We start from the raw sequence: 24965 nt of genomic DNA on the forward strand, positions 1-24965 counted from the left end.
ATATTATCTTAGTTATGCTTTGGACCACATTGCTTTAGAAAGTTAATTGTTTTGGCTTGCATATGTTATTAACTCTCTTGCAGATTGCTCAAATTCTTCAGTCAGTTTTATGACTTTTGATATTTAAAACATATAGGTTAGCTAACTGCCTCAGATGGTTTAGAATGGAATTCTTACCACTTGTGCCATTGAAAATACCACACAAACAGCTTAGTTTAATAGTTGATGTTGTTTGCTATGCTTTGATTTGGAAATGGTGGGCGTTTCATCCTTACCACTTGTTTAGGCAGGTTATTGATATAGAGTGACTTATAATTTGATTTGGAATGTAATGGCACCTCCTCTCGTTTTAAAAGTAGGACAAATTGATTCTGTCTTTGTGTAATTTCTTATATACATCCTAATGTAGAGGTCAACAATTTGTGACTCTGAAGATATTTTTGGATTACAATTCCCATCAGCCCCAGCCAGCATGACCACAGGTTCCCCACTCCTTCTCATAAAATGGAACTGTGCTTACAGATGGAAAAGGTTGTGGCTCTTGAATTAATCTTGCTCTATTTTATAGTAACACAGCATTTTGACTTAAATGGCACAAAAGAAATACCATGAGCATTGATTGCTTAAACACCACTGAAGTGATTGTGATGCACACAACTGTGCTCTTATACAAAACCACCATTCATTTTTCTATCAACAAAGTTCTTGTTGTGTTCCTTTAAAAATAGTGTGAACAATTGCCTATATCAATGTTCAATTTTCTGAATGTCAATAGGTGCTGAGAACATGAACTGCCTTTGAATTCACTGGAAATCTTGTATGTGCTTACAAAGTATTAAATGTTAAAGTGAAATGTATAATTAGGTATGATAGCGGCCGCCTTGGAGTACGTATCTAAATTTGAAAATGTTACCCCATGGGAAATTTTCTTTATTTGAAAAGGTATTTTCTTTAATTATGTTCTCAAGTAAATTTTGATTATGTAGCCAGAATAAGGAATAATGGCTTTCTTTAGAGGCAATACTGCTGTTTATAACTGCTCCTCTCCTACTACTAAACCTCTAGGGAAATTTTGCAAATGCAATTATATGAGATCCTAAAAATCTGAGAGTTTCTCATGAAAATTCCATTTGCTGTCCTGCCTTGCTAAATTGGAGGAAGGAAGAAAAAGAGGTTTAATCTTGCAGATGCTGGACCTGCATGCATGCTATTCTGCTGCCTAATCAAGCGAACCAATCCACAAAACTGTCAGTGAGGATAGAAAATGGCAGCTTCTAGTTTGACAGCACATTGGTATTGTCATGAATGAGAATCTCCGAACACTTAATTAACTGGCCATAATGATAAACAGATGTCAGAGGAGCAAACCTCCTGCAATAATAATTGTCTAATCGCAGCAGTTTGACTGATCGGGAAATTCTATACTTGTCTCCTAGCATTTGTTTTTAGATAAAGGGTTTGTGCTTTTCTGGTATAAGCCTATGTAAAAAGGTAATGAGGTTTGGAGTAGTTCTATAATTTCATCAAGCACTCTTGAGAGATCTGGAAATATGAACAGGATGCCAAACCCTGTACTTCATGTATTGATTGCACTGCAGTTCATTTTCTGCCCAATATGACTATATTTGTCTCGCTGTCCTCTGTAGTGAAATTACATATTTTACATAATTATGTAAATTGTGTAATTACATTGCCATTATGCTATTCTACCCCATTCATCTCAGTGCAAAGGAAACACAACACAAATGGGAATCAACATAATCAATTATGTAACATTTGCAGATTGAAAGGAACAACAGTTGATTGATTTCATTTTGGACATGGGATGAACAAATGAACATTGGTAATTTCCACTCTGTTTCAGTTTTTGTTGGAATTCTCTGACATCCTTATTGCAAAGTAAGTCCTCTTGAGTTCAATGGGGTTTGCTGGCAGTTAAGTGAGTACACTGTACAGATAATTGCAGCTTTAATAACCAAAAGATGACTCCTACTAAAACATTATAGTTTCAGGAATGTTTTGTGAATCTTTTTGTGTTGGCAACCATGCAGCATACTTATAGGCAATTTAAGTATAAGGTTTCTCTAGACTTTTACCACTTCTTTATGTTGAAATCAACAGTGGCACATGCCATGGATTTTGACCATGGCCAGTTCTTACTACTTTATTTGAGTGTCTACATGTAGAAATCAAACAACAGGCTTTCAGACAAAACAGACTTGGATCCATTTCATTTGGTATTGTTTTTAGAAGAAAATACACCTCATACTTGGAATTTTATTGAGTTCAGTACATTAGTTAAAGTAACTGGAACTTAGAGTTTATAGAGGGATTGTCATAAGAGTGCATACAACCCAAACAGCTCTTTTTCTAAGTACTGAAAGCGCTTCACATTTATTGGCTCTAATAGCAAATCATATATGGGATAATGGGAAACCTTTGACATCTTATAAAATGTACTTGTTGAAATTTATGTTCAGCCTATATGCAATCCATTCTGTGCAGCCTAGGTTTCTGTAATTAACCCTGTGAAAAAGAAATAGGCAAGTTGACTTGGTTCTGAAGAAACATTTGGATGAGACAAAAGGTATTGGATCACTTCTTCCTCAGGTATTGGATCGTTTCCTCATGTAGATTTGTTTTCTGTAGGAGTAACTATTGGGCGGAATGACCTTTACCAGCTGAAGTTGATGATGTAGTGGAAGGGACATTTTTCCACTTGACCTTTACACAATGTGTCATCTTGTCCTGTAGCACAAAAACATGATGCAATTGACAGATTTGATGGAATGTTAACCTGACAGAAGCGTATTGTTTGGAAGGATATGTGTGTTGAAATGTGAACCCTGTAGCTATAGCATGGCAAGCTTTCCATGTACCAGTCATTCCTAGGGGACTGATGGCACAGAAATGGCTGCTAGATGTTATCACTGTTGGACATCTTATTCCATTTAGTATGTTATCACTGCCTCTCTGTGTGTGTGTCTTTCTCTTTTTAAATTGGACCTCAGTAATTGTTTCCTAGAATATGTTTGACAGTGTCTTATTCTATTCAGAGTATTAATGGGGAGAAGGGGGTGCTGCTTGGAGCAAATTACTTTGATTTTGTGGCAAATTCACAGGCTCCCAGTAGGTTTCTAGGTTCAGTTCAAGATGCTAAATGGTCTAGACTGGAATGGACCAGAGATAGGGGAAGGGGAGTCATGCTGCAGAAAAGCAGCTTCCACGCCACTTCTCCGGACTAAGCTGAAATACAGGAGATAGGTGAACTTTAAAATCAACAAAAAATAAAGTATAGCGGCTATGGCAGTGGGTGGGAAAGGAACCCATAACCCTGTCTGTGGACTGTTTTTCTATTTATTGACAAAAGATACTGGACAAAGGTAGGGATGGGGCATTGATTGGGAAAATGACCTTTGGGCAAAGGGTTATTGATACCTTTCCCCACCACTGATGCAGTCATTTGCAGGTGCTGAAAGCTGCATTGTAGTTTATAACCAAACTTAGAATCAGAGAATCCATGACAGATCCAACTTCCGCTTAAAAACCCCCAAGGAGGGATAGTCCCAAGGAGTCTGTTCCACGGTTGAACAGCTCCTACTGTCAGAAAGTTCTTCCTGATGTATTCCAGGGAGAATGCTTGGGAGAATGCCAACACTTCTCTCACATCTAATTAGGTGGTCACTTCTGTGATGGCCTTCTCAAAATTAGGGACCCCTCCAGTTTTTGAAAATCTTCACAAAACCTGCCCCCATTTGCTTCAGTTTAGCCCTCATTTAGATGTATTTTCATTTCCCTCAAAGCACCTAGCTGAATTTTCTACTTAAGAGTGAAATAATAGTTCTGATAATGAAAAGTGAGTGAAGGTGGCTAGAAATGGTGGAAGAATTGGAGGATCTTTTGTTTCTCAAAGAATAAAAAAAATGTTTTACGTTTGTTTGAAATGAGTATATTTAAATATACTCTGTGGAATTTAAAAGCCTCTATAAAGAAACAAAAGGATGCTAACTTTTTAAAGTGTCAATTACTAACAGAAGATAGGCAGCTTCTTTATAAAATAAGATGTTAATATTGTTTTCAAGTATGCCTTTTATCCAAGTTCTCAAAGTTTCATCAATGTTATTTCAACCCAAGACATAAGTTCTTAAGAAATAAGTTTTCAAATAGGGAATATAGAGTTGACTTACCCAAAATGAGATGGCACATAAAGATGGGGTCAAATAGTAGTTGTGTGGGCCCTGATCCATTTTGGGACACTAACAGAGGCAAAGGGTTAAATCCCCACAGTCTTTTTGCTTTAGTCCTGATTCAAATTGCCTCCCCCTCCACCTGTTTTTGGTGGAGGAAAAAAACAAGCCTATGATTAATGTCACGTCTAATTTTGCTGTAAGCATTTGATGTCAGTACTGCAAGTTTCATAACGTGTGTTACCATTTTCAACAGTGTATGCAATAATGTCAAGGGTTGGTTCTTTACATATATATATATAGGTTAAGTAGCTTGGCAACCAGTGTGACTCTTTGGCTGCATTTTTAATAATGTCGCTATCATTTAAAATATTTCACATAACCAAAGCTCTCTCTATGATATGTGCCTTTTTTATCACTATACAAGACTTTCTTTCGAACAAAATATAGCCCTGAATCATTTAATTATAATGTGTTTTCCTCCTTGTTTCCCCAGCTGATAAATTTAGAAGAAAACTTGAAGAGCTGGAGAAAGAGAAAAGTGCATTAAAATTTCAGCTTCCTTCACAACATCCTACAATTAGCAGCTTTTTGGAGAGATTTAAAGCACAGGTTCAAGTGGCATTGTATGGGGAAGTTCCTAGGTAAGTTTGCTGGCCCTAGTGGTATAGGATAATGTTTTAAGCTTCCTTAAAAACTGCGCTGAAATTTGTGAACATAGGGTGAAACCCAGCACTCAATTGAAATCAATGGTCCTTTGTCATTTATTTATTTATTGAGTGAGTGAGTGAGTGCATTTATATACCTCCCATTCTGCCAAGGCACCCATGGCCGACTTAAAAGCACATGCCACTATTTGCTGACTTGCACACTTCTTACCCAAAGAAGTCCAGAGAGCTCATGCAGTGTTAGGATGCTGAGCTGTGAACCAGGAAGCCCTTCATTTGAATATTGTCTCTGCCATAAACTAACTGGGTGGCCTTAAGGTAACTAACTCTCAGGCTTGGCTCCTCCATCTGCACATTTTGGGATAGTGATACTGCACTGACCTATTGTTGGTTGATAATATATGTATCTAATGATGATGACTGTTTGGGGGCACAGTCTAACAAGAAGTATTTCTCTGCAAGCCTTACTAAGGGTCTGATATATTTAAGAGTGACTTGCACAGGAGAACATCTCAATGGATTGTAGATCAGCCTTCCCCAAACTCCTGCCCTTCAGATGCTGGCTGGGGCAGACAGGAAGTGTAGCCCATAACATCTGGAGGGTCCCAGATTGGGGAAGGGTGTTGCAGATTATTACTCACCATAGCAGAGGTCCTGACATTTTCTTTTCTTTGCTGAGCCTTTCCCTCAATCTCCCACTTCATGGAAAGAAAACCTCAGATTTGTCTAGATTATTCTTTCCTTGTTCAAGTCTCTTATAATCAGTTCTTTATTATTGTTACTGTCTTTCCACAAGCATTTGTCAAGGTTCATATTTTCAGTGGGAAAGGCGAGTGGTTTTGTCCACACTCTTAATTGATTTCCCATGTTGTTCTCTCATGCCCTCTTAGCAGGTCAGGTGTTTCCGAACTAATCAAATCCCATGTGACTTTCATAAGTGACTTCAGAAGGCATTTCACTGAACTTTGAAACTGTAACTGGGGAATGAATGATTGTTGTGTTATAAGAGAAATTAAACAACACATAGTTGCAAAGGATGTATCACATGAATTAAAGGATTTATGTGTTCAGCCTTGCACAGGTCAGCAGAATCTTCTATTTTTATACGCTAATAAGGAAAAAGAGTGGACGCGGGTGGCGCTGTGGGTAAAACCTCAGTGCCTAGGACTTGCTGATCGTAAGGTCGGCAGTTCGAATCCCCATGGCGGGGTGAGCTCCCGTCTTTCGGTCCCAGCTCCTGCCCACCTAGCAGTTCAAAAGCACCCTTAAAGTGCAAGTAAATAAATAGGTACTGCTTTATAGCGGGAAGGTAAACGGCGTTCCATGTGCTGCTCTGGTGCAGGCTTGCCAGAGCAGCTATGTCACACTGGCCACGTGACCCGGAAGTTTCTGCGGTCGGCGCCGGCTCCCGGCCTCTAGAGTGAGATGAGCGCACAACCCTAGAGTCTGTCAAGACTGGCCCGTACGGGCAGGGGTAGCTTTACCTTTACTAAGGAAAAAGAAGCCACTCCCCCAATAAAAATCCTGCTTGCAAGCCGACCCAAGGGAATGTGCTTGGACACTTTTTAAACTGGGAACTGTGCTGCATAGTTTCTGTAAGGTAGAATCCAGCAACAGCTCACCTTAAAAATCTAATTTCCTATTGGATGATTTTCCTAACAAGAGTAGGAAAATGTTATTTTGAGGTATGCTATCTTCAAGTAGGACCAGTCATCTAAAAGTGCAATCCTATGCATATCTGCTTGGAAGTCAATCTTTGGTAAATGTGCCTAAGTAAAAGGTAAAGGTAAAGGTACCCCTGCCCGTATGGGCCAGTCGTGTCCGACTCTAGGGTTGTGCGCTCATCTCACTTAAGAGGCCGGGAGCCAGCGCTGTCCGGAGACACTTCCGGGTCACGTGGCCAGTGTGGCGAAGCTGCTCTGGCGAGCCAGCACCAGCGCCGCACACGGAAACACCATTTACCTTCCCGCTATAAAGCGGTACCTATTTATCTACTTGCACTTAGGGGTGCTTTTGAACTGCTAGGTGGGCAGGAGCTGGGACCGAAAGATAGGAGCTCACCCCGCCACGGGGATTCGAACCGCCGACCATGCGATCGGCAAGTCCTAGGCACTGAGGTTTTACCCACAGCGCCACCTGCGTCCCAATGTGCCTAAGAGTGCAGCCTAATTTATCATTTCAGAAGGTGTTTTTATTTTACTTTCTAAAATTCAAAGCAAATGAGAGCTTTGGGGAAATCTGGGCACTTCTTGGATGGTAGTGAAAGAATGATTCATTATTGTTTTACATTAAGCACACACATATTAAAAGGCTTGGCACTATTTTTAAAAAGCTGCATACCAGTGATTGTGGAACTTCCCATATATACACCACCTGTGGTAGTATTGTTACATTCCAGGCAGATATCAGCACAAATACTGAGGACTGGAGAGCTAATTGATAAAGAAATTTGTCACGGTGGGGATAAAAAATTGCATTTATGCATTTGCCTCTAGCCACTCATTTAAGACACTAATGGATGCATTTTAGGCAAACAACATTGTATGGTGTACACAGAGAAAAAAGACCCTTAGGGCATCATATTTTAATTAGTGATCCCACCTTATGGCCTCTGCTAAACTCTCAAGGCCCCACACAACATCAAACCACTAAACTGCTTTAAAATTTAAATAAATTCTAAGCTTGGCACAACTATGTTTTTAGAGAATGGATCACCGTGACCTGGAAGATAGTGTGTGTTTTTCTGAATGTTTAGGAGATGACTGCCAATTTGCTAATGCAACACATGTCAGCGTTTGTAATGGTTATTTTTGAAATGCTTAATAGAGAAGAAAAACAGCTGTTGCAGAGATGTGAACAGAAGATTTTAAATTTTCCTCACCATGGAAGACTACTAATTTCAGCCACAAAACGAGATCAGCTGCTTGAAGAAAAGGCACTGATACAGGTAAGAAGGACATGATGTCCCAGTATATGCATCAATATTTATATATAGGAAAGCAAATGGGAAGTATGGTCAAGTAGATTTATTGTTGTGGAGTAATTAGAATCTTAGTCCATTTGGCAGTCAAAAAAAAGAGAAGAATTTTGGCCACAGGAGTAGTGCAAACTTCTTGCAAGGTTGGAGGGTATTGAAGATTTAGTTGTTCGTGAACATGTTTTTACTTTTCCGAGTATTTTAAAAATATGCTCTTTATGCTCACCTGTGTAATTTACTTTCTTAAATTTAATTGGCTATTGGAAATTAGTTGAGCAGGAGGGAAATAAAACTTTCAAAGAAAATTTCATTTATTCTTTGTTTCGTTTATTCTATCAGTCTGATCTATGAACTTCATGATTTAGGTTCTTGAAAAAGTAACTTAGAAGTTTGACATGCAATGATTATTATAAAAATGTTGTTCTTGCCTAACTATTTCTTATACGGTTTAGAAATCTTTATTTTCTTCTTCTATTAAAATAGGAAATATTCACAATCATAACTAATAAATGTAAACTTGTAAATGTTGACTTATGATGTAGCTTTTGTTGTAATTGGTTTTCAAAAATAGGTACAAGTTCTTTGCTGAAGAAAAAAGGCTGGGTTGTTAAAAGCCAGCAGGACTACCTGTTCATGAACCAATGCAGATGTAGTGTGTAATGTTCTCTGTTTCAGTGATGAGCAGGTCAGAGGAGTTGAAGAAGAAATAGTTTTATTAAAGAACTATGTACAATAGGTCTTCCTTCCCTGGCTACTTTCTCCTTCTGCCTCTAGCTGAGCCTCCTCCCTGGGCCTATCCCCTAAAGTAGCGTTATAGTCACATTATTCTAACATAGTGTATTCTTGCCCTCCACAAAGGTTAAGGGATTGGGAGTGAACCATGGAGTATAGCATCATTCTGTGGTTTGGTCATTAGGTGACATTAGACCTAATTGTATTTGAGTAGAATGAAGAGCTGCTTGTTGCTGTTCTGTTCTTGGTTGAAAGAAAAAATAAAGTTCCTGTTCAGTTTTTGACTGGCCTGTTCCCTAAGCCCTACATGGCACCTGGAGTTGTATGCTGCCTCCCCATTCTAGAATGAATTCCAGCTATCCTTCTCTAAGCATTATTAAATGGTGTAAACCAGGAATTTGGAACTTCTGGCTCACAGGCCAAACTTGACCTACCAGGGATTCAGATTTAGCCTGTGAGATGTTAGGTGTGTGACAGGTTGGGATACAACTGCCAATGTGCAACCTTAAATCTTAAAGTGATTGCACATTGGCAAGGAAATCAGACTGGATTTTCTGCACAAGCAAGTTCTCCACAGGGAACTCACTTGATGCAGCTGATGTCTGTGGAAAGCCAAAGCCTTAGCTTTTAAGCACCACAAGCCCTGCAAGCCCTGCTGGGTGTTTTGAAGTCTTGATTTTGGAACGTCAGATTGCCTAATCAATCAATCATTATGACTTCATGTGACAGATGTCATCAGCCCTGCCCATCTGTCAAATTCAGCTCACAAGGCTAGTATCTGATAAGGATCTGGTATGCAGCACCAAAATGGTTCCGCACCCTGATTTAAATAAACATTAACCACACTTAGCACTAACCAGATTTCACTGTTAAGACCCAAACCCAATGGCTTCAAGTTACAAGAAAGAAGATTCAAATGAAACATCAGGAAGAACTTTCTGATGGTAAGAGCTGTTTGACAGTGGTGGATTCCAAAGGTTTTTAAGCAGAAGTTGGATGGCCATCTGTCATGGATGCTTTAGTTGAGATTCCTGCATTGCAGGGGGTTGGACTAGATGATCCTCAGGGTCCATTCCAACTCCACATTTTTATAGGATTTGAAGCTAGATTTAGAAACTGCTTTTTTACTGGATGGGAAGATTCATGTGGGAGTGGCATACAAAGCTGGGCCCAGCCTGTTGATCTTTGTGCACCTGAAATAATAACATTGTTAGAGTGTACTTTTTTATTTTGTGTCACATAGCTGTAATTTTGGATTTTAGTCCTGTATCCCCCCTACAAATGTTGTCAAATATTTAACAATACAGAAGTTATATAACACCATTTCCCTCTTTATTTCTTTCTCCAACTTTACCAGCTAATGGAAATTAGTACGGTTGAGTTTGGAGATGTAGTTTTGTTAACTGAAGACCATTGGGTTTTTGGCTCTATTATCAAATCAGTAATACAGAGAATGAATTGTTTGTGCTACAAACCTGATTTTATACACAAAGTAACAGGCGTGATGACCTTGAGAAACACTTGTGTGTGCTGAAGCACTACTTTTGTCTGTTTTCCTGCTGCAAAAGAAGCTATACAGCAAATAACATATGTTTCAGGCAACACAAGTGCAACTTGAATTTATTGGACTGACTATTTCAGTTCAGAATGAAAAGCTCTTCTTCCTGTGCTTATTAGTACAACTGCAAAGCTGAATTAGCTTTCAAGGGTTGGCATATCTTCAGAAATGTGCCTTTACAAAGTGACTGACTGTTGTTGCTTTGATTCATGCTGTTAGCTTGTATTTGTTTAAACATATTGATCCTAATCCTGAGAACATAACTCACAGATAAGCTTTCTTTAAATCAGTAGGACTTACATTAATAACATTCAACTTGAGTTTCATTGGGTTCAAGAGGATAAGGTAGAACTTCAGCTCTTTTCAGACATATTGAGTCATGTGAGAGATTCTTTTCTATGGTTCTTTCCCATGTGACATGGCTGCACATATTGTAACCATGTGGGTGAGGTTCATTGGGTGGGAAAGATGAGCCTGGTATCCATGATATTCATAAATGCATTATAGCCATGTGGAGAATTGGCTGGAGAATTGGCTCTTGCATGTGTTTGTGTGTGCTTGCACCATTTGGTATAATTCATCACACTCCTTTTTTAAACACGAATGCACAATTCTCTCTCTACTTCATGCAGAAAGAAATTGAAATCCTTAGAGCAAGGCTGGCTGTTCTAGAAGCTAAAGATCAACAGCTAAGGAGAGAAATTCAAGACCAAGATCAGTTCATTCAGATGCAGGACTGTGAGTTGTCTACCTTGCTTAGCTGGGTATCGCTTGGAGAGCTGCAAGAAATAGGCGAAGCCTTGACTGAAACCTCAAAGACATCACAGAATATTCTGTGCACTTTGGATTTACCAGAGTCCCTTAAAAGGTATGTATTATTGTATGATACTTTGAAATCCTGCATAAAAACTTTGATGTATTGTTTTCTTCTGATTTCTCTCTTATAGGGCATCTTACCTCATTGGAAAATACATGAAAATTTCTGTTTTTAGCTTTAGAGCCTGATGTTCAGGAAAGCTGCTTTGGGACATTGGAATGATTTTGGTGCTACATAATATTTTACCAGGAATTGGGTTTACTATAGCTATAACAATAGTCACATAAGCCATTCATTGATAAGATACATTTGTGATGGCATGGTGAAAACTTCCCAGCCTTGAAAGGATCTACTTCTCTTGAACACCTTCCCACATGGAGCACCTTCCATGTGGTTGTTTTCCTCCCAAGAAGCTTGCACCTTATTTCTAAATGAGGATTTCATTAGTGCAGAGATGGCCAAAAGGCAATCATTTCATCCCCTGTGCTGAGTAAGAAGCAGCATTATCAATCTTTTGTGCCATTTCCATCCTTACTGGTGTCTTTCCCATGTGTCTTGGGAGGAGATTATTTAAACTGTTAAATAAAGACTCAGGCAGTTTATTATAGTGCAGGTCTTTCATTTTGATACAGTGATTTGTCCTGCCCACTAGGCAGAGAAGTGGCAAAATACTGTAGGTCCCCACACCCATTTATTGACCTCTGATCTCAAAACCTTTTATCATATTGCAGCTGAAGACCCTCATTATTACAGAAGAGAGGTGACACACCCTCCCCACATTACAAAGCAAATGTCATTCACTTCACATCATGCTGAAAGGGGTGGGTGTCTTTAACTTAGCATAATGGCTGATGGGGTGAAAATGTCTGTCCTGTCTTATTTCCATTAGTTGGTTATAGAATTCTGTAAAAAAAGAAAGAAAAGACTTTAGGGTCAGAGAAATCAGTTGCAAATTACATTGATTTTAAATAATTTTTGCTGCTATTTGTCAATTTCAGTTGGAAAATCAGTCAACCAATGCGGGAGTTAAAGTGACAGCTTTTGGATTAGTCAGTTGCTATCCTGCTTTGTTATTGACACAAGTAGATACATTGAGAAGGACATTTTTTTATTGCATGCTTTGATGAAAAAGATCAATGGAGGTCACATCTACAAAACTGAGATTAATTATCACAGAAACCACTTATCTGTATGTATCTTGCTTAGCTTTCATATTTTTTAAATTTAATCTTCTCATCTGCTTTCCTGTTGCTCATTCTTGGCTCCCTTGTATTATACTCAAGGGTAATGCCAAAATACTGATTTTGGATTAGGGAAGGGAGTGGGAATCTGGATGCCAGTTCTAAAACGGTGCCTTGAGGGCTGGATAGTGTCCAATATTTTTTTTAAAAAAACTTGAACGCTCTGTTTTCATTCCCACATTCACCCCCTGTTTAGCTGTTGCTGGTTGAAATGCGTCCAGAATGCAAAACCTGTTTTATGGATGTTTTAAATAATCTGGATTAATATTGTCATGGCCATTGGCAGTAGGATTTTCTCTTGATGTTTCTGGTAACCACTCCATTCAGCTACAAGAGCCCTTAAAGGTTTGTCTGAAAGAGGTTAATTCAAAGATAATCTTAAATGCTTGGGGCCTGAAAGGCTTATTAATTTGAATATTGTTCAGCCACATAGTAATTCTGGTTGAAGACAAGGCCAGCTTGTGCCAATTACTCTCTCTCTCTCTCTCTCTCTCTCTCTCTCTCTCTCTCTCTTTGTGTGTGTGTGTGTGTGTGTGTGTGTGTGAGAGAGAGAGAGAGAGAGAGCGCTGCTTGAGGAAATTAGCGTGAAGAGAGTACTATGATTGTTCAATATGTTCATTAAGCACTATGAAAAGTGGTGCCCTGAAGAAATATCTATTGTCAGTAGGAGGGTCTGTCACCATAGAACTTATCGTAGCATAAAATATACATAAATCTTGGTTTCATTCAGATTTGGCCACAAATCTGTAGAGAGCTATGTAAGCTGTAAGGCAGGGGTCAGCAAACCTTTTCAGCAGGGGGCCGGTTCACTGTCCCTCAGACCTTGTGGGGGGCCAGACTATATTTTGGAGGGAAAAAAGAGCAAATTCCTATGCCCCACAAATAACCCAGAGATGCATTTTAAACAAAAGCACACATTCTACACAGGCAGGCCCCACAAATAACCCAGAGATGTGTTTGAAATAAAAGGCCACATTCTACTCATGTAAAAACATGCTGATTCCCTGACCTTCCACGGGTCGGATTTAGAAGGCAATTGGGCTGGATCCGGGCCCCTGGCCTTAATTTGCCTACCCATGCTGTAAGGTGACTCACTCATCTGTACTAGGTATTTATGTTTTGTTCATCTCATGTTTGGCTCCTCTCAAGGATCTGGGGCAAGTTGCAACACCAAATCCTGTCCCTTCATAAGAAAAGCAATAGAATAAAAATCCTGCAAAAACTACTATTACCATAGGTCATAACAAGCCACCTAAATTTGCATGAAATATAAAATTATTCTGCTAGTAGCATAATTCCAATTACCAGCCAGATAAAATGATACTATTTTGCAGTGCTGGTGGAAAATATTCAGATCCATACACTAGCAGATATCCCTGGAAACAGAATTCAGCTATTTTTTGGATTTGCTAGCCAATGTTTAATATCCCTTTTTGTACTTTCTTTTTTATACCTGGTGTGTGGATAATATGGGTATCTAAGGATTTGCCCAAGCATTATAGAACTCAAGGGAGTCTTTAGTTTTGTGCGCCTTTACTTTCAGGTTTGTCAGTAGCCACAGGCAAAGCAACAAGAAGGAGAAAGTCTTAGAAATGTCACCTCCCTCCTGACTTTTCCATTCCAAATGGTAAATTATTTGGAATATGCATAGGGACATAAGGAGGTGTCTTAGACCAAAGACCATCTGTCGATCTAACTAAGTATTGTTCTACATTGATGGGCAGCAGCTCTCCAAGGACAAAGAATATTTCCCAGCCCTTCCTGGAGATGCTGGGGATTCAACCTGAGACCTCCTACATGCCAAGCAGTTGCTCTACCACTGAGCTATATGGAGTGCCAGTTGGACAGTTATTCTGTGGTCTTCCCTGTCTGGAATTCCTTACTGACAGTCGTTTCCCCCAATGGCTTGCCTTCACTTGACTTTGTAGGGCTTCTGCTGCAACCTCCCCTCCTAACCTGCCTTTAGGGTTTGCTGCTGTCTTCCCTAGCTGCTGGTGAAGCACAGTAAAGTTGAGTATTCTACCTCATTTTAGCTTACTTTTACTCTTCATTCAGAGCCAAATGGCTCCTTGGTGAGCCACATCTCTTCCCCAGCTTCAGTTGTTCAGCTTTTGATAACCTTTTTTAATGCATCTATGGCTATTTTGATGCATGGCTTGCACGTGTGATTTATTCTACTCATGGAAGATGATAAATTTGTATGCTGCGGTCTGAAAAGGTCTGCATTTATGAATTCTGCATGTAAGCAAATAAACCACTGGATATACAGATCAAACCTTACAACCTTACATTAGTTTATGTATTTTTCTGCATTATTTGTGGCAGTTGTGGAATGCTCTCCCCAGGGAGGTTTGTCTGATGCCTTCATTATATATCTTTAGGCACTAGGCAAAAATGTTCCTCTTCAACCAGGTCTATATTCTATAGCCTTTTAAATGTTTTTGTGGGAGGGGGCTTTATTGTTTTGTTGTTTTCGTTTAAACTATTTATTTGTGCTTTTATCTTGTATTTTTATCATGTGAACTGCCCTGAGATCTGAAGGGTCGTATATAAATAAAATGGATAAAAATAAATAAAACAGGCATTATTACACCATTCTTACACTTCCTTTCACTTTTATGAGAATTCTGTTCATCTCTGAAATTCTAAGAACCATCACATTAGCACCTATTTCCCTTTTTGATATCGCAAGTAGTCCTTAACCTTAGAACTTTTTGTTAATTGCCTAGCTGTGTCTTGTTAAAGTATCAGAGCCCAAAAGCTGTTTAGCCAGCGTGGTGTAGTGGCTAAGAGCAGTAGACTTGTAATCTGGTGAACTGGGTTTGCTTTCCCGCTCCTCCACATGCAGCTGCTGGGTGACCTTGCATTAGTCACACTTCTTTAAAGTCTCTCAGCCCCACTCACCCCACAGAGCGTTTGTTCTGGGGGAGGAGGGGAAAGGAGATCATAAGCCACTTCGAGACTCCTTAGGGTAATGATAAAATGGGATATCAAATCCAAACTACTCCTCCTCCTCCTCCTCCTCCCCTTCTTCTTCTTCTTCTTCTTCTTCTTCTTCTTCTTCTTCTTCTTCTTCACTTGAAATATTGATAGTCTCACTTTATGGGTTTAACAATCACGTTATGCTATTTGGATTAAGCAGTAACTTTTCAAAAGATGTAACGATTGGTAGGGTAAAGTGAAAGCGCCTGCAGAGCATCCAGTATGAGTCTACTTCATTTTTATTGTGTTTTCACAATGCACAATTGGTCTAAGAAGCATTCTTTTTTTGGTATAATTCATGATATTAAAACAAGTTTATCCAATGGTAAATACTTTTTTTTAAAAAAAACAACTTTAATTGTAATGAGCAGTTGTTTGATAAAAGATGTGCAAAATTGCACATGGAGAGGTTCACAGATAAGAACTGTAATCATGCCAAGGAGTTATTGATTCCTTGATTGATTCATATTGTGCAGACTTTGCTGAAGGGCAAAGAAATCATTCCATTTCAAACTTTTAATAGAATTTTGCTATATATCTTCCACTGAGGCAAGCTTCAGCAGATAGAAGCCCCTGGAGTACAGTGTTTGCCTTCTTTCAAAGGACTTGGATTAGATCTATTTTGAAGGTCATGGCTTTCAAAATGCCATTTGTGGAAAAATTTCAAAAGTCTGTGGTAGAACCAGTGTGTACTGCTGTTTTGGAGTCTCTTCAGCAAATAAAATATGATCGCCTCCTTAGGCACCCACACCTGCTCACCAACATCTTCTAGTTGTCTTTTCAGATGTGAGTGTGGATTATTGGTGTTATCCCACAGTGAGTTAGCTTTCTTTTCCTACCCCCTGCCAGCTTTATTTGGTAATGGGATGCTACAGTTTCTGACAGCCTCATGCTAGAAACAGGCCTTAAAATATAAAATTTAGTGGGCATGGTCAAGTCATTCTTAAGTACTTTTTATGTCCAGCCCAGGGTGGGGTAGGGATTAAACATATGTTCTTCATAAATTAATGTGATTTTGTGTGACCTCTTCTTTAGAGCCAAAAAGTAACATAGGAATACTTTTAGAAATAAATACATACATTTAAAAGTGCTTAGCTTTGGATGAGTTGGGCTGTAAAGAAATGAATGGGTGTTTTGGTGTAACAGACAATAGTTTCAACTATCTGAGAGAGTTGTTATGGGATAAACAAACTGGAATATTTGTTTTTGTTTCTGAGATGTTGATTATCCAATAATGGGAATCTTTTAATATTCATTTAATTTTTCTAGGCTTCAAGAAAAAGAGCAATCGCTCAATATGTCCATTAAACATACAGCTGCCAGAGTAAGTGCACTTTAACTGCTATATTTGTTTCTGTAAATGTAAGGCATTAATGAGGCAATTAATTACATAAGTGTAAGGAAGCAGTCTGTGAACAGCTTTCTAAAGATCTTGTTTTTAATGTAATATTAAGTGATTATTGGAATGCTGACATTATGCTAATTTGGTCAGTGTATAAAAAGTGAAAATGTGACAGCTGGATAGTGGGTGGAATGGTGCATTAAATATTTTATTTCTTAGCTCATGCAAAGGAGAGATAATCAGTGAGCCGCCAATTCGAAAAAATTAACAGGTTTATGAGGGTTTTGAATATTATTTAAAACATCCCCCCACCAATCTCCATTTGCAAAGACTGTTGGAGTGGCTTAGAATAGGATTAATAAGAACAATAACAAACAAGACAGTCTTTACCCATCAGCTTGCAATCTAAAGGACACAACACAAAAGAAAGTGGGGATTCAGAGACAGGAGGAAAACAAGCAGGCTCAGGCATAATTTCTTAATGGTGCTTGTAATGACAGACCTGAAAAGAAACAGTTCAGTGATAAAGAGTTGAATGATGCTGCTCTTTCAGTAGAGTTGGTAAGAGTGAGTGCTACATTCCCTTCTCTCCCTCTGATTGCTCATATCCCTGTTTTTAGCCATCATTGCAGTAGTTAATGGCCTGGTTTACATGTCACACAAAGCCAAACATGCAGGCACATGGAGAGGAGATTGCAAATTAACGTTACCAGATTTTTTTCAATGAATCCGGGGACGTTGATGCTGCAGTGATAGCGGTGGCAGAGGGGCAGCCACCGTCTTTACCTCAATCACCACATTTCCCCTTCCTCCAGAGCTTCTATCTCCTTTCTCCATTAGTCTGGGCAGCCCCTGAGTTGTTGGTTCTTTGGCAGTGGTGGGGAAGCGGTGCACGTTAGGTCAGGCATTGAAGGCGGAGAAGGAGGGCCGAGAGTATGCAAGTAGGAGTTGGGATCAGGGCTGCTTGAAGCCTCCCTTCACAGCTTAGTTGCTGGGGTCAGGGAAGGTGGAGGCAGCCTGGAAGATGCATCTTAGAGCCCCTGCACCACCATCATATGGAGACTTCTGGCGAGTCAAAATGGTGGGCACCACAGCAGCGAGCAGCTCCTGAAGCCAGCCAGAGCCAACTGCGCTGCCGGGCTGGCTCCAGGCTGGTGAGGCTGCCGCTGCCACATTTCCCGGGGACATTAGATAAAATCCGGGGACATTCCAGGGGTGGAATTTGTCCGGGGAAAGATTCTCAAATCCGGAGACTGTCCCCAGGAAACTGGGACGTCTGGTAAGATGCTTCACTCATCAGTCGTTCAACTACAGTGCTGAGCTAAGGCATGGATAATCTTAGTGTGTTGTTTGAAACCGGGCTTGTGATTTAACTTTCTTCAGACTGACCAAGATTTGTCCTGTGATTTACAGTTCATGGAGAACTAAACCACAAGCCAGGGTTTGGACAACATGCTAAGCCAAATCATGCTAGTAAATTTAACAAGAAGGCTCATTCCTACGATTCTAAGAGGTACAAAAGTGCTTTGATATTAGGAACTGAACTGCTGCTGCAGTCTTTAGGACAGATTGCAAAAGGAAAGGAAGTGGTCCATCACTCTTCCACGCCCTAAGAAAATGCATTACTTTTTCATGTTAGGGTTTCTCAGAATGTTCACGGAGTAGGCAGGCTTCCTTGTACTGTCTGAAGCACAACATGCTCTTCTATTAGTCATGAGAGTCTCGGCCCAATACTGTGCTAAGCAACCTCTTCACAATAGCAGGGAGGATTATGATGGTAGAATTGTTTATAAATATTTCAGAATCCATTTTGGATTCAGTGGAGGCCATTGAAAAGTTATTTGGTGTAAAAACTGTCCATAGAATGTTCTGAAATCAACATTGCTGAATTAGAACTGTGCAACTGCCTCATAGATTATGCAGTTTCATCTTGGAAAAGTAATATAAACACAGTGGGTTCACTAATTTCTACGGGTACTTAAAATTGCAGGCTTACCTAAAAATCTTGAAAGCCCAGAATTAAATAGCATGTAGTGTCTCTCACTCTTGCCACAATAATAAGTAACTGATTGTTCCCTCCCCCTACTGCATGGTCATAGGAAATATGTGCTATTTATGAAGATACGTAGCATTTCAAGTGACTATTGAGCAAGACTTTGTGATAATGAACTGAGCAGTCAGCCTTAGTCACTTTGTCCCCTTCAGAATAAAGCCAGGCCTGGTCTGATGCAAAGTGGCGATGCCTCACTTGGATATGAAACTCTGACAGAGGTGCTGCCTTTGGCATCAATAACTCAGCACTGCTTCCATCTCTTTGATTTTTCTAAGTGATTGTTACAGCAAATACTGAAGATAGCATGACATTTTGAAAGAGTGAGTTAATTTTAGTATTCTAACACACACTGCTGCATCCTCCATTCCTGCCACTATTGATTAGCTTCATATAGGAGTGAGGTATTGTACGGAGCCTGGCTCTCTGGGCTTAGAACACTATAGTGCTACTCGGAGTGGCTTATTTAAATGCCAGAATGGTGGCAGTTCACTGAAGGAGGGCAGTTGGCAAGGCAGAGCCACAACAGCAGTACTGAGACAGTCGGTGGAATCAGTACAGAGCTAGCTGATGCTAACTGAGCTTAAATCTTTGGCCATTTTATTCTTGTTGTTGCTTTCAAGGTTTCTTTCTTTTCATGTATAAACCAATATACATACTTAGTTAGTCCCAAGTAAGAACACCTGGGACGCAGGTGGCGCTGTGGGTTAAAGCCTCAGTGCCTAGGACTTGCCGATTGAAAGGTTGGCGGTTCGAATCCCTGCGGCGGGGTGCGCTCCCGCTGCTCGGTCCCAGCGCCTGCCAACCTAGCAGTTCGAAAGCACCCCCGGGTGCAAGTAGATAAATAGGGACCGCTTACCAGCGGGAAGGTAAACGGCGTTTCCGTGTGCAGCTCTGGCTCACCAGATGCAGCTTTGTCACGCTGGCCACGTGACCCGGAAGTGTCTCCGGACAGCGCTGGCCCCCGGCCTCTTGAGTGAGATGGGCGCACAACCCCAGAGTCTGTCAAGACTGGCCCGTACAGGCAGGGGTACCTTTACCTTTACCTTTAAGAACAAATAATATTTATTTTTGGGCGGTTGTATTTCTCTGATAGGCACTGAGCCGCCTGTGTTTGGCATTGGAGGAAATGATGCTTGTTTTTAGATGGGAAGGGATTGAAGACAGTCTCTTTTGCAAATTTAATTTATCTATTTCACCTGTTTATATACTGCTTAATCTCTGAAGTTTAGTAGTGTATGTAAAATTACAAAAAAACTCAAGAGTGAATAAAATCAATCAAAACTTAATCATAAAAGCATAAAACTTCCTTATTGTCTGCTGAAATGGAAAGGTCTTTGTCAAACGTCTGACATTCAACAGGGAGGTGACTTGTAATGTATTATTTCTGCTTTGATTCTTTGAATAGTTATTTGGCGCTCTGCTAGCACCTTATACTGCATTCCTCTTTGTGCTAGCTGTTCACTCCAGCAAGAGAATTGGGCTCAGTTTCTAGGAACATTGGTCCAGCCTGCGTGACTCTGCCCTGTATGTCTTGTGGTGGAATGCTGTTTTAGCTGTTCCATAAGGACAGCAAGAGTAGAGAGTAGGGCTGGATTGTTAATCTGAACCAAGTATTTGTTTACTTTGATCTTCAGCCATTATGACTGTCAGCAAGATATTTACAGAAAGATCAAACATCTGCAATAATTTTCCAGCTTTGGCCTCTTGCCTGAAATATAGTCTTGCAGTATCTGCTTGTCTGCTTTGTTTGTGATCATCATATTCCCTATTTGGGCAACTGTTAAGAGAGTTACTATTTCTGGGGATTCTGTGGCAAAGCCCTTGAATGACAGGATGAATGTCTTGCAGCAATATCACACATCATTTTTTATTAACCTTTGTTGTCATGCTGTGTAATGATATGTCATGTCTGTAAACCAAGACAATTTGAAATGCCTTTTTTATTCCCTTATATTTTTACATGAATGAATTATATATCATGGCTGTCTGCCTCAATCTAGGTGTGTACCAGTCAGAAGCTGTGCAGCACTTTAAGGAGGAAAGTGAATGATATTGAGACTCAACTACCCACTCTTCTTGAAGCCAAAATGCTTGCTGTTTCAGGTGATTGTTTTTAACCATTAACCTTTTTAAAAAAAGTTTTCAAGAAGTATTCATACAGCTTGCATAGATGCAGACAGAGTTGCAAGGCATTGTAAAGAATCACTATAATAAGACCAAAAGAACAACAACAAAACACCATCAACTATCCATAGGAAGCTCAAACTTACTCAGGAAAAGGGTGTGCACTAGGTGTTATGGCATTGTCCAGTGTTTATTTGAAATAAAGTTATGACCATAAATATTTCAGAAATTAATCATACCAAATGAATCTTTATGTTTGGTTTCCCTATGTACTCAGTTTGGCTTCATAAGTTTTCCAGCCAGTGTTATGTTCTAGACCAGTGGTTCTCATTTGGTGGTCTGTGGCACCATTCACATATGGGGGGTCTGCAGTACTTAGTTAATTTGGAGCCACTATTTTAGACCTTTGTCCACCATCCTTGCAGCAAAAATGAAGTTTTGTACCACCAGTATTTGGATACCTCTGCAACCAGCAGCAAGGCTGTTAAATCCTTATGCATAACTGTCTATAGCCTCAGGGTTAATTGGCAATAAACCAATACCCAGATTCATCAAGATTAATTGTTGGACTTTGAATGGGATCTCTTGGAATTTCCTTGAATTTCCCAGGATGTATTAGCCACTGGGCAGTCCTACCACATGCAGTTAAAACTGCCACTTTATATTGCATCCCATCTAGCAGGTAAGTCCTTATTTGTCTGATTTAGCTTTCCCAGCATTCCAGGTAATTTTTGATGAAAGGTTATTGAATCTTCCTCGTCTCTAATGGTGAATTCTTCATCATGACCTGCATGTGTAAAGAAAGCAGGAGAGAGTTCTTCTAGGTAACAGTAGTTTTGTTTCATAAACACATGAACACAAAGAGGTTTGAGAATAAAGATGCATCTGATTTAAATGACGTTCCACAATGGAATACAGGAATTGGCAGCTTCTTATTCAGATCGATAAGCAGCTAATGCTGGCAATGGAAGAGCTATTTGTCTTCAGAGTGCATGTGAATATTATTCATGAGCAAAACAATGATATGTGAATCTGAACTTCACAACATATTAAGTTGTTATGATCCCCCCCAATAACAGCTTTTTATGCCATGAACTTTGGATTACTGTAGTCCCTTGCCTTTTTTTTCCAGTAGGGGTGAGAGAGAACAAATTATGCACAGTCGTGTTTGCAATTTGCAGAGTTGACAAGCAGAAAATCTCTCCATTAGGCAACGAGCCAGCCCAATGAATGGGTATATGGTTCAAGAAGGTCTCCTATCAAAGAACACTGTTGTGATGTGTTTTCTGCATGCCAAGAGGATGCATATAGCTTATGATTTTTGCACTCGCCAGCACATATAGTGTTGTGTAATAGCACTTTGTACTTTGAAATAAAGTGAGGAGTTGTACCATCAGCTCTTGAAATATTCTTAGAAGGGCTGTACACCTATGATCTGACCACTTCAGCTCCTCACATTCTTCTCTCCTACCCTTCACCATGCTGCCCATCTGGCCTCTTTCCACAGCTGGCTTCTCTTATTGGGCAATTAATACTTTTCTTAGGCTTCCAGTGAGTTTTGTCTCTGCTCTGGATAGATGCTCTTGCATCTCTCAGAGGGGATTAATGTTGAGTGAAATTATATGAATCCTATATAAATTACTTGGTGTGTAAGAACTTAGAACTTTTATATGGTTCACAATGCTTTTCTACTAGCGCTCTGTAGTTTCAGTTTCAATAATATTTGATGTATTGTTCAAAAGCAATGGGGGCGGAAAAGAAAAAGTATGGATTGGGAGCATAGTGCATGTGGTTTGAACTTAACCTTTCCCACGGTTCCTGGAAAAAAAAGCCCTCTGCAAGCTGCTGTTTGCTGAGGGAATAAAGAAGATATGTAGCAAATAGTCTGGGGAAGGAGGAGTTACATTGTGACTGTGGCATGAGAGAAGGGATACAACCTCCTTCAGCGTAATAGTTCTGTAAAACAAATGTACTATTATGTCCACATTGCAAATGGGGCCTGAGACTGAGAGTCATAGGTTCATCGCTGACCCTGTTTCCCCCCTGAAATGTCAGTATCGTAGGTGGTTCAAGGACTAATTTGCATAAGCTACACATTTGTTTCCTTAAGACTACCACATGGCCTGACTTTCAGAATCTCTTCTTATATGGACTTGCAGCTTCATCAGTTTGTGGCAGTGTGGCTAATTACAGATCTAGGCTAATTACAGATCTAATTTCTTCATGGCCACTTGGAAGTTGTTTTTTTTTTTTTTTTGCAGTATTGGCTGCCTATAGAGCAGTGCTGTCTGGAAGCTTGGGGCTGCAACTATCAGTCTCAGCTTGCATGACCAATGGTCAGGGATGACTTGACTCATGTATTGCAAAGGGTTGGACCTGATGACCCTTTGGGCTCCTTCTAGTTGTACAGCTCTGCGATTCTATGAGTTGTAGTTCATAACATCAGGGGACACTACACTGTCTACCCCTGAAATAGTGGATAAGGTTAACATGGCACTTTTGTGTTTATGTGGTTCTGAACTGCATTAACGATGCCTGTATCTGGGCCTTATTCCTGCACGGCTGTCTAGCTTCCATTCCATATGTTAAAAGCATCTGAATGCCTTTTATTTTCCGCACTCTTTTAGGAAATAACTTCTCATTTCTCTTTTGTATAATTTTTCAGTTTAAAATATTTTACATGATTTTGTTTCATGTTGGCAATGTGTATATTTTATTGTTTATAAGTGTCTTGTGCACAGCTGTTTGGTGTGCTATAGAAGCAAAATTATTTTCATTCTCAGTCGTGGGTGGGCAGTAAGGGGTCGAGGCAGACAGCAAGCAGTTTACTATTCAGTTATTTCCCTGGGGCAGATGCTATCTATTCCTGGCAACCTGCCAAGTGGCAAATTGCACAGCTGAACTATATGTACAGTTTATTTCAGCAGCATTATGTAGGTCTTCATCACAGAGTTTGTACCCTACCCAGTTTGTACCCCACCCTAGTATCTTGCTTTGAATGGCTCAGATTGAGTCCAGATTGATTGACAGCTAATTGAAGGTGACTTGCCTGTCCCTGGGTGGGCCTTGAAAAAGATTTTGACTCCAGGCTTGTTGCTTTAACCCCCAAATCTTCAGGCTGCCTATTTCATTTATTCATTATTTATTTTGTTTGCAATTATTTGTTTCTGCCTTTCCACTGAAATATACCCAAAACAATTCCAAAAAATAAAAACATATAAAATTGCAAGAAGCAACAAAATAGCAGTTAAAATTCAGACCTGAAAAAAATCCTCAGCATAAAGACATTTATTTCCTTCCCTTTTCCAAGGACATACAGATAAAATTGCTTTCATTTGCTGCCTAAAACAGAGGAGAAAAAGGGCCAGGCAGACACCTCTGGGGAAAGTATTCCAAAGTCTGTGCACCAGTAAAGTGTTGTAATTGTTTCATCTTTTATGCATTATAAAGGATGATATAGAAAAAACTGGCAGTGAAAGAATATAGCTTTACATTTGGAAACACAAGCATGGACTTCTGCTAATATTCTTTTGTGTTTATTTGCTTTCATTTTAAATAGATATATTAATAGAAAATTGGTGCAGGAAGCTAGTAGTTGCTATATGTTGTGCTACAAATGTCAAAGCAATAAAGGAAGCTGCAATGTGTGTGTGTATATATATATAAATATATATTGCAACTGCTATTTTTAAAATATTGACCATCATTTGATCATCTTTCTCTGCTTTTTGGAAGATGCTTTCTTTCAAATTATTGGGAAAGGCTTGCTTAGCAAGATCTGACAAGTACTATCTGAGAGAGTGCAGTATGGAAATGTTGAAACAGAAAGGCATACTGAATAAATTATAACATGCAGTTTACATAAAACATAAATCTGTCATGGAAATGAAAAATTGTAGTAATTAAACAGTATTAACTAGATGTTTCCCTGATGAATATATTTCCAGCCACCAAAAATTACCTTCATCTATTTTTTAAAAAAAATCCAGAACACCTTTATTATTTTGTGATTTTTAACAGTGAAACAGATTTATATTTATGTTTTTAAAAAATGAGTTCTCTTGTAGGATTTAGAAAGTGCCCATTGTAGTTACTGTGATTGAGGTCAGGAGTTCAGCACTGGCACTTTAAACGAGTGGTGTGCTGATCTCTTGATGAGTTCTTGATATTTGAAGGCCTATTCCCTCTGTCAGGGAAAAAGCTGCATAGGGCAGTTTTGCCTCGTGGGCATATATATATTAGAGGCAAAAATGCTTGTAAATTATTAACAGGGATACTATGTTT

General features: G+C 39.5%; 1 protein-coding gene across 8 annotated transcripts in view; it reads left to right on the forward strand.

Moving 5' to 3' along the window:
• The window catches only part of DISC1 (DISC1 scaffold protein), a 149302-nt gene that overhangs the window by 29139 nt on the left and 95198 nt on the right, over positions 1-24965 (forward strand). For all 8 annotated transcript variants that reach the window (XM_083732267.1, XM_083732266.1, XM_083732261.1 and 5 more), the window contains 5 exons: positions 4684-4831; positions 7682-7802; positions 10755-10990; positions 16432-16486; positions 20558-20660. In XM_083732267.1, coding sequence (XP_083588393.1) covers positions 4684-4831; positions 7682-7802; positions 10755-10990; positions 16432-16486; positions 20558-20660 — 663 coding nt within the window. The remainder of the gene's footprint in view (positions 1-4683; positions 4832-7681; positions 7803-10754; positions 10991-16431; positions 16487-20557; positions 20661-24965) is intronic.

The sequence above is a fragment of the Podarcis gaigeae genome (genome assembly GCF_964106915.1).
Source record: "Podarcis gaigeae genome assembly, chromosome: 3".
In the NCBI taxonomy this organism is placed as follows: Eukaryota; Metazoa; Chordata; class Lepidosauria; order Squamata; family Lacertidae; genus Podarcis; species Podarcis gaigeae.